This window comes from Trachymyrmex cornetzi, unplaced genomic scaffold, assembly GCF_001594075.2.
Source record: "Trachymyrmex cornetzi isolate Tcor2-1 unplaced genomic scaffold, Tcor1.1 scaffold348, whole genome shotgun sequence".
NCBI lineage: Eukaryota > Metazoa > Arthropoda > Insecta > Hymenoptera > Formicidae > Trachymyrmex > Trachymyrmex cornetzi.
In genome coordinates this window covers 139,522-150,362 of record NW_017298193.1, presented here as the reverse complement: position 1 = coordinate 150,362, position 10,841 = coordinate 139,522, and the positions used below count along the sequence as shown (strand labels likewise).

At 34.5% G+C, this 10,841-nt stretch overlaps 1 protein-coding gene across 1 annotated transcript; it reads left to right on the top strand.

The window, feature by feature from the left end:
* Positions 1 to 1,643: 1,643 nt before the first annotated feature.
* LOC108763242 (uncharacterized) lies at positions 1,644 to 8,418 on the top strand. Its single transcript, XM_018510689.1, has 11 exons — positions 1,644 to 2,602; positions 2,778 to 2,896; positions 2,973 to 3,247; positions 3,322 to 3,487; positions 3,580 to 3,760; positions 3,842 to 4,200; positions 4,555 to 4,711; positions 4,912 to 5,040; positions 5,320 to 5,437; positions 5,628 to 5,782; positions 7,467 to 8,418. Exons 1-11 carry the CDS (start codon positions 1,950 to 1,952, stop codon positions 7,594 to 7,596), a joined length of 2,442 nt encoding a protein of 813 aa, XP_018366191.1. The 5' UTR covers positions 1,644 to 1,949; the 3' UTR covers positions 7,597 to 8,418.
* Positions 8,419 to 10,841: the final 2,423 nt, after the last annotated feature.

The following is a 10,841-nucleotide window of genomic DNA, read 5'->3' as shown; positions in this document are numbered from 1 at the left end:
CATACAAGAACGTAAGGCCGTAACACGCAAGCAGTAAGTGAATTGACCAATCACAGTAGAGATCGTAAGGCCAGTAGCGAATCCGATGTTACGATTTCCTTACTGATTACTAGACTGCGGAACTTTATGCAAAATACTTGACTAACCGAATATTAACTATCGGACAGTTTTAGCAGTCAATCGTTGTTCGTTAAAGAGTTATTAAAAGGTGAAGTAAAAAGATTGAGATTGCCATCTGTAAATTTACAAAATTGCAAAATATGCATTTTATGCAAAACATTCAGTTAAGTATTTTGCATAAAGTTCCGCAGTCTAGTAATCAGTAAGGAAATCGTAACATCGGATTCGCTACTGGCCTTACGGTCTCTACTGTGATTGGTCAATTCACTTACTTCTTGCGTGTTACGGCCTTACGTTCTTATATGTGTCATGGGCTTAAGAGTCAATGGAAAGTCGATGAAGTATTTAAGAAGCGTTAAAACTCTTTGTTCACTTCTTTGACGCTTCGACAAGCTTTATATTTTCATCAAGGATAGCATGTAAGCGCGGTAACACGATTGTTATAAGCGCGTTCTGAATACAGACCTGTTGGATTGCACCAACGTTACTTTTATTTTAAGCGAGGCTTGAAACTCTCTCTATCTTTTTCCCTCTTTCGGTTTTAAAGAAAGAAACTAATAGTTTGGTTTAAAATTTCGAAATCGATACATTTTTTACCATTTCTTAGTATAACATGGCGTCTCAGCTGTCGTGAGAACATTTGCTTGATATGAAAGCTTTGCAACCCGAACATACGAAATAATAGTTCCCAAACACATAATTTGCACGAACATACAACGTCGAGTTTTTAGAATTAGATTTAGACGCTTTATCGCGACGAATTCGTTGTACGAAAATTGATACGTACGTGTGACTTCGTGTATCATAGGCTGCGTGTGATATTCCTGTGATGGTATAAAAAGACATGACAATGTGCGGTGCGCGGCGCGACATCTAGCGCTTTCATCGGAGTTCGAGCTTTGCTTTAGGATCCCCTGATGCTAATACAGTCCTCGGATTGACTTACGACAGGGCTCGGCAAGATTTGCACTTCTCGGCTGATTTTCAACTTGGTTCCGTCTTCTGCTATTCCGCTCACCTCTCGCTCCGCGTGCAGTCCAAACTCCAATTACTCCAAATGCCGCTCGACGTTTAGGAGTGTATGACGCTCGTAGACATGAGGTCCACTCGCTTTGGGCGCTCACTAAAATTTATATATAAAAATATATATATTTATATATTTTAATTGATACACTCTCTATTTTTTTTTATTTATAAAACATTTATTTTATTTCTGTATATATAATGTTTCATAATAAAATATTACACAGTGTGAATTAAAAAATACGTGAAAAATACGTTTTTTAAATTATAATTTTAAAAACGTTTCCGGTGAAACGTTTCTTATTAATGTTTAACGGTTATAAAACATTGGATATGTTTAAGAAACGTATATAAAACATTCCGCTCTAAGGACTTAGGAAAAAGTTATGATTGGATTTTAGATGACGTCACAACCGAAGGAATTGTGGAAAGTCATGAAACGCGCCCAAACGCCGCACCGCGCCGCACTCGACTGACTCGACTGGGTGTGTTTACTCGGAATGCTTCGAATCTTCGTTTGATACGATTGAGGGATTTGCACATTATACGAGGTAAGAAGACGGAAATCAGTTCTGTTATCAACGTATCGATAAAAGTCTTCTCATATAATAAAGGAACTTTTCTAATCTAAGGAAACATAAGATTTGTTTACACGAATTAATAAGACTCGAAAGAAATGGGAGAAACACAGTGAAAGCGGGAAAACGAAAATGTATGGCCTACGCTAAAGTGTTCAAAAACCTTCAATAGTGATATTATAATTTGAATTGAGAGAGAGAGAGAAAGAAAGAAAACACTTGTCGAAAATGATTACCATTCTCCAAACAATGACGCCAATCATCATCGCTTGCTGGTTCTACTGCCTGTTGGGCGTTGTCGGTCAGTATGAATGGCAAGCTCGCGACTCCTTCGACGAGATTCGCATGCAGATGGATAAGGTGAACGAGGATAATTGCCAAATACAGCACCTCGGCGATTTGTATCTGCCGTATGACTCGGTATCGCATTTGCCTGACATAAAGGACATCAACATCAATCCAGTGTTTCCGAATCGTACAGCTCTGTTACATCTTCATAACATGGCACTTAGCAGGAGCTTCTTCTGGAGTTACATTTTGCAATCACGCTTCATCCGACCAGCGATCAATGATACTTATGATCCTGGCATGATGTACTATTTCTTGTCCACAGTAGCAGATGTTTCTGCTAATCCATACATCAATGCTTCGGCTATCTATTTCTCACCTAATATGTCTTACTCGCCTTCCTATAGAGGTTTCTTCAATAAAACTTTTCCCAGATTTGCACCACGAACTTTCAGGGCGGACGACTTCAATGATCCTATACATTTGGAAAGAATATCCACTAGAAACACATTTACTGTACAGGATTTAGGGTCATTTCCTAATACCAGACTCAGTGATGATTACACCACTGATTTTTATCATATAAACGAATGGTATGTGAAAGTGAACAGTGGAAACTATTGTATTAAAAAAAATTATCTAGTATAAAACTAATTACTTTTATAATGTATATAATTTTCAATGAACTTTTATATTTAAAATAAATTTTACTAATTGATGGGTATAGAATCATATATTCTACTTACTCTTGAATTCATTTATTTACAGGTACAAAAAATGGTTACCAGATAATGTAGGTAAAAGACATGATACCAAAACGACGTATCACGTTGAAATTCGTTATGCTAACAACACAAATGAAACATTTAACTTCCATGGTCCACCTGGTAATGAAAGAACTACAGAAGCTACTTTAGAATGTTAAGTTTGTATTTATTTTCATCATTTAATTTTATTATGCAGCTGCTGATGAATATCCTGGACCTGTGCAATGGACTAGACCTTATTTTGATTGTGGCCGATCAAATCGATGGCTTGTAGCTGCGGTATCACCTGTAGCAGATATCTATCCACGGCACACTGGTTTTAGGCATATTGAATATCCAAAATACACTGCTGTTTCAGTTATGGAAATGGATTTTGACAGAATAGATATAAATCAATGTCCTAAGGGTAAAGGAAATAGTGGTAACAACAGATTTGCTAATACCGCAAGATGCAAGACTGATACTACAGAGGTATATATTTAAATCCTATTAAGTTTATTTTAATGAACAATTAACTAATACACACATATGTATCCGATCTACAGTGTGAACCGATACATGGTTGGGGTTTCAGAAGGGGTGGATATCAATGTAGATGTAAACCAGGTTATAGATTACCGACCGTCGTACGACGACCTTATCTCGGTGAAATAGTGGAGAGAGCCACACAAGAACAATACTATAATGGGTTCGATTGTTCACGGATCGGCTGTATGCATTAATATGATTTTATTATTTTTTTTTAACTTGATCACAGTATTGCCAAGCACAAGAATTTTTTTAACGAGAATTTTATTCTGCAGGGCTTCATAAAATGCCAGTACAATGGGAGAAAGCAAAACCATATCTCAGAGAAAAATATCTCGAGCAATATCATAATTATAGGAATTATTCAACTGGTTCATCTTCGTTACAGGATACACAGTTGAACATCGACCAAGCTCTTAAATTCATTTTGGGCATGAACAAGGACACTTGCAAGAGGTATGTTATCCTGTTAGCACATTGTACATTTCCTATTATTGAGATATCCGAATTTGCGCAATTTTCAAATTGTGATTTCAGTAAAACGTTACCAGAGTTAATGTTACGTGGAGACATTAGTTTTGGTGCAGAAGAGTTTTTCGAAAATGAAGCGAAAATGGCGACCAGATTGGCAAACTTTATCAGTGCGTTTCTACAAATATCAGATCCCTTGGAAGTTTACTCTGGCAAGAGAGTAGCCGACAGACCGCTAACAGAAGATCAAATGATAGGGGAGACACTAGCCTTGGTGCTTGGCGATACAAAGATATGGACAGCTGGTACTTTCTGGGATCGTAATAAATTTACCAACAGAACATTCTTTGCCCCATACGCTTACAAGACACAGTTAAATACGCGCAACTTTAAACTCGAAGATTTAGCTAGACTCAATAAAACAGGTAAAATAAAATAAGATGATGACTGAAGATGGTCTAATTAAGACCGAAACGTCTATATTTTATTGTTCTTTGTATTAATACTTTTAATAAGTTGATTATTGTTTGCTGCCAACATCTTGCATAGTACTGTATGCCCTTTATAATATTGTTTTAAAATAAAATAATTTATTTAACAAGTTGAAATATAATTTAAATTGAAACGTATATTTTAAATCAAATTCTTTTTTAACTAAATTTATTTCATTAGAGTGAATTATATTCATATATAAATGCATGTAAATTTTGTAAATATAATTAATTTCGGTTCATTATTATGTTTGTTGATTTACTCTAATACAATTTATGTGATTACAGATGAAATATACACGAGAAAGAGTTATTTTCAAGCATTGAAGCAACGTTGGGCAACAAATTTTGATCAATTGGAGAAATACTATATGAAGATAAAGATTCGATTTAATGAAACAGGAGAGCACCTGAAAAAGTACGAGCATTATCCAAATTATTACAGGTAAAAAAAATGTCATTTGTTAGTGAAAAATTTACGTGATTGTATTTTGTCAATGTGCTCCAAAGTGATGATAAAGCAGTGGAGCATTAAAGTATAAAAGGATTATATGTTCCCGAAAGTTTGGGGGGAATCCAATCTCTAAAGTACGATTTATTCTAATGTATGGGAATGCGGCGAATATATATGGGCTGTCTGTGTAGGGCAGCAAACCTGGACCATGGATATTGGACAACTCCATACTTCGATTGTAACGGTACGAATAAGTGGGTAATTACCTATGCATCCCCATTTTTCGGCTGGGACAGCTTGAAGGTGAAACTGGAATTCAAGTAAGTGTTCTCATCGGAATGTAATCACATAATAGGAAGGAGTGCACTGTGTATGTACGTATTTATGTATGTGTGTATGTTTGTATATATATGTGTGCATATATATGTATGTATGCATGCATACACATGTAGGCGTGTGGATATGTGTATATCTGTACATGCTTGCGCGCATGTATCAAAGAAATTTAATATGAGAGACACTGTAGAGACACAGAACCAGTTTTGTAATAAAAAGGGAAAAAACGAGAAAGATTATATTTAATAGTAAGATACTTACAGGGGTATCGTGGCTGTTACTATGGATATGCTTCAGTTAGATATAAACCAATGCGATGATAAATTTTATAAACCAAATGCATTCAAGGATACACACAAGTGCGATAGAAAAACATCATATGTAAGCAGGCATCATTCTATTTTATTGAATAATAATGTCTGTATTATGTAAATGTAAAATATTACAAAATATTTTTATATTTCATAATTTCAAAGCACTTTCATCAAACTATAATATTACTATAATTTTAATTACTTAATAATTTTAATAATTTTATTAATAATAAGTTTTAAACATTTAATTTCCATAGTGCGTACCTATTCTTGGAAGAGGATTTGAAACAGGTGGATACAAATGTGAATGCAAACAAGGCTTTGAATATCCATTTGAGGATTTAATTACATATTATGATGGACAATTAGTGGAAGCTGAATTTAATAATATCGTTAATGATACAGAAACAAGGTAAATTCATTTTTTTATACTTTTTCTCTTTGTACAAAAATTATGTGTCTTAAAATTATCTACTAATAATTGCGTAACAAACGATTTATAAATTTTATAATAATTATTAGGTGTACAACTTTGCTTCCGCCGTTTTTTTTCCGAAATTCGAGGCTTTATTGTAAAAAACTGGTTATACATTTATGATTCAAAGTATTGTCCGTCGCTGGCCACTATTTTCTCCCATCTTTCGGGCAGCGTATAAATCCCGCGTCGAAAAAACTGGTCATCTTTTGAGGCGATCCACGAATCGATTCAATTTTTTACTTCTTCATAATACCGGAAGTGCTGGTCAGCCAGGCCTTGTACCATTGATCGAAACAAGTGATAGTCAAGAGGGAGCAACGTCTGAAGAATACGGCGGGTGGGGTAGGACTTCTCATTTCAACGTTTTCAAGTATGTCTTGACCACTTTCGCAACATGGGGTCGAGCATTGTCATACTGCAAAATCACTTTATCGTGTCTCTTGTTGTATTGCGGTCGTTTATCTTTCAATGCTCGGCTCAAACGTATCAATTGCGTTCGATACCGATCGCCTGTGATTGTTTCAGTCGGTTTTAACAGCTCATAATACATTACGCTGAGACTGGTCCTACCAAATACAGAGCATGACCTTGGAGCCATGAATATTCATTTCGATACCGATCGCCTGTGATTGTTTCAGTCGGTTTTAACAGCTCATAATACATTACGCCGAGACTGGTCCTACCAAATACAGAGCATGACCTTGGAGCCATGAATATTCGGTTTGGCCGTCGACGTGGAAGTATGGCCGGGAACTCCCCATGATTTTCTGCGCTTGGGGTTATCATAATGAACCCATTTTTCGTCCCCAGTCACAATGCGATGCAGAAATCCCTTCCGTCTTTGCCTTTCAAGCAGCTGTTCACAAGCAAACAAACGCCGTTCAACATCTCTCGGCTTCAACTCGTACGGCACCCAATTTCCTTGCTTCTGAATCATTCCCATGGCTTTGAGGCGTTTGGAAATGGCTTGTTGAGTCACTTCCAATGATCGTGCCAATTCTTCTTGATTTGTGAGTCTTGATCAAGTAATGTCTCCAATTCTGCATCTTCGAAAACCTCCTCTCTTCCACCACCATGCCGGTCTTCGACGTCAAAATCATTGTTCTTGAAGCGTTGAAATCACTCACGACACGTTCTTTCACTAATAACGGCCTCACCATAAGTATTTGAGAGCATTCGATGAGCCTCACAGCTGCAGATTTCTTCATATTGAAGCAGAAAATTAAAACCTCCCGCAAATGACGAAAATTTGGCTCGTAAACTGACATTTTCAATCGAGAATAACTATGATGCAGACACAAATCGACTAATGTTTCTATGGGGTTATGTTGACAGATGCCCAAGTTCATTGTATTGACGTCTATGGGTGCGTTCCACTTAACGCCCGCGACGCTCGTGGAATTATTTTATCCTTGTTGTTTATCAAATATTAAACAAGGACAAACGATGCTTGCGAGCCTTGCGAGTGTTAAGTGGAACGCAGCCTATGATCTATTTATTTCGACCATCATTTACCGCTAAAGCCATCTATAGGAAAACGGCGGAAGCAAAGTTGTACACCTAATATATATTATTGTTTATTATTATTATTGTATGATTTATTGATATGTTATTTTAGATATGATATGTTCAAGTGTCGATTGGCTGGTGCTTCGTCAATTCAAGTAAATTGGATATTACTGTTATCAGTACTGATGATATTCTTTTTAACTCAAAGAAGAGTTGAAAACGTCTTTAATATTTTATAAGACAAAATAGCTAGTGCTACAATTGCTGTATTAGCAATTACCTTTTTTTAAGCCGTCCATTATAAACGTAAGTACTAAAAATATTTAGGATATTCCAAATCTACCGCACCATCTGCTAATGGCAGATTCCTGAAGTTATTTTGAGATGAAAATTCTAATATCAAAATGTTGGGGTATAATAGTTTTTGAATTATAAGTATTTAAAGTTAGCGAATCATGTCGCTTAAAGTTTGCGCATTTATTAGGTTGACATTTTGTTCGACGGTACAGTGCAAAATCCAATGCCAACATCTGAACTCACGAACTTTAGGCGATATGATTAGCTAACTTTAATCCCTTCAGATCCTGTGTACATTTTAGTGTACATCAATTTTGAACACATTATCCATTGAATTTATAATTTAATGAATTTTGATTTAATTCTATCGTCATTTTCTGAGATCTGATGCACTCAGATCTTTACCATTTTGCAATTTTCGTAATACTTTAGGAGACATTAATTTCTAAAGATTACTGAATAAGTATGTATCCGCGCGAACTATTGCCAAGTATACGCCCATCTGTCATGGTTGCTTGTTACTCGGGGAATGCTTAATAAGTTCTCTACTTAAGTTATGGCGCTTAGTGCCTATCAGACAGTCCCCGTAAAGCCCGTATCAGACTACCGATTCTGCAAGCCAACCCGACTGCCAACTCTGACTGTCGACCAATAATGAACCAATCACAATAAGACTGATTCAATGTGATTGGTCCATTATTGGTCGGCAGTCAGAGTTGGCAATCGGGTCGGCTTGCAGAGTCGGTAGTCTGATACGGGTTTAAAGGATTTTTCGACAGTTCAACCGTTCTATTTGCTCACGAGAAATGATCCTGTAGGTTGGAGACACCCTGTATATAAGGATGTCTCAAAATAATCGCCAAATATGGACAGGTAGAGCGGACTAAACTGAGCCGAAAAGTTTTCTACCATTTTGCAAATTTTGCAATAGTTAATAAGATATTAATTACTTAAAATTATTGAAAATTGATCTTCAATAATTTTTTACTCAAATACTATCAACTTAAAAAAAAACTGCAAGAGAAAAATTATTTATTTTTTTCTCATAGAGCTCTAAAAATGTTTTATCGCTAATTGATAGCGCGCAGTTGTGATGTAACACGCTACCATTAGTGACGTCATAATCGTGTTTGTTAGCGCTATTTGCAACTCTGCAAACAGTTTCTGCGTCCCCTATACTGCTCGTACCATATTCTTGGTACATATATTACATATGAATGAATTATGAATCAAATTATTAAATACGATTTTTGTAATGATAAATGCACATGAGACAATAATTTATTATATTTTTATATCTATAATACATTGATAGAATTTCATATCGAATCTCTGCATAAAAATTTTCGGAATTTTATGATAACGTGATATTGAAGATAAGAACAATTGTGTTAATTTTTTTACTCATTCAATTATAATTATAATTAATGATGCGAATGACATTAAATGATCTGATGGATTCAGATAAATATAACTGAGCTATAATCCGTCCAAAAACGAATCCATCCGATTGTTTCCAAATCTCCGACACTTTATGTAATGTAACAACTGAAAAATGTTCTGTAATATGAACTGTTTATCATAATATCTATTAATATTTGATAAATATGCTTTTGTAGAAACTTATATTCTTATTATAAGCTAGCTTAACAGAAATGTAGAAATCTAAATAGCAAAATTTATCAAAAACAGTGCAAAACGTTAATTTTGTCAACAAAATATTAACAGAGAAATACATCAAAATCTGTTAATAGACGATTGCAGATTAACTACAGTCTATTGTTAGATTATCTCAATAGACTTTAAGGCGATCACACACAAAATGACATAAGCTGTATAGCATAAGGCCTTTGGATAAACATCCGACATAAAAACGTCATATTGATTTACATAAGATGTTCATTAGTCCAGCGATTTTATGCTATGGTTATACAGCTTATGTCATTTAGGACTATCCAGGGACTTGGACTGAAATTTGCAACCGGTTGAAATTTGCCTTATAGATAAGTTTACTACTATTTCTATTTCCGTTAGATTACGTAGATCTAAAGCTGATTGGTTCATCGGTTAAGTTTACGCCTGTTATGAAATTTTGTTTGCGGTAGCGCTTAGTGTGTGATGGCCCTTGTAAAATATGATGAGCCTAGTGCAAACATAAACAGTTGATATCAATTTGTTGCAATATTCTGTTCGAATTTGCTAGTAAACTGATATTGTTAACATTTTGTTTACTATATGTACACTCATGAACTTAAAAGGTTGCAGCTTTTTTTTCAATGGATTTTGGAACTGTCTTATCCCCAATTTCTTCACTTCCAGATAAGTTGCGGATAACCTTATCCAGGAGATATCTTCATTGTATTCTGGAAGATATCTCTTGGATAAAGTTATCTAGAGGTGAAGAAATTGGGCATCACTCGTAGAGTGGTTGAACTTAAATAGATCCGTAAGTAAGAATCAATTACTCGGTGAGTAGGTTGCATTCCGAAACTTTTTTCATGTAAAATACTATCGGAAAATGTGTTACAGCTGTTCAGTTGATGAGTGTATAAGAGATTGGGACTGCGCTCGATCTTTGGACGCTTTTAGCGCTTCTATCTTTACGTCTAACGAAGGATAAAGATAGGATGATTATAAGCACTTAAAGCGCGTAAGCATTCAAATTTCTACACAGTTTTATATAGATTAATGTTTATATATACTCGTATATATATATATATATATTTATATACATATTTATATACATATATACATAATTATAAAAAATACAATTTTTTTTATATTTGATATATTCCAAAGACAGTGTTCATGGACAAAATACAATACAGTCCACAATAAACGTTTGCTAACAAACATTTTTATTGTGTTTTAATTATAATTATACGTAATTTCATAAATTTTATCATAATATAATCTTATCCATTTACGCATTTTAGTATCTTTTCTATTTACGATTTACATACATTTAAAGTTTCAGAAAGAAATATGGAGCACATTTTAATTGAGTTTATATTTATACACAAAATATATATAGTATGAATTATATCTTAAAATTATTTATATTATCTATAATATGATTTGTTATCTATACTATAATAAATCGATATTGAAACTCGACAACAATATAATTGTAGCTTTTTTGTATTTAATATATTTAGTACTTAGTATTTTACATGAAAAACAAATA

Excerpts from the sequence above, each read along its gene's own strand:
- LOC108763242 (XM_018510689.1), top strand. The coding sequence starts at position 1,950 with ATGATTACCATTCTCCAAACAATGACGCCAATCATCATCGCTTGCTGG. Across the intron at positions 3,761-3,841 it reads AACAAGGACACTTGCAAGAG|TAAAACGTTACCAGAGTTAA; the intron begins GTATGTTATCCT and ends TTGTGATTTCAG. Across the intron at positions 5,041-5,319 it reads AAGGTGAAACTGGAATTCAA|GGGTATCGTGGCTGTTACTA; the intron begins GTAAGTGTTCTC and ends AGATACTTACAG.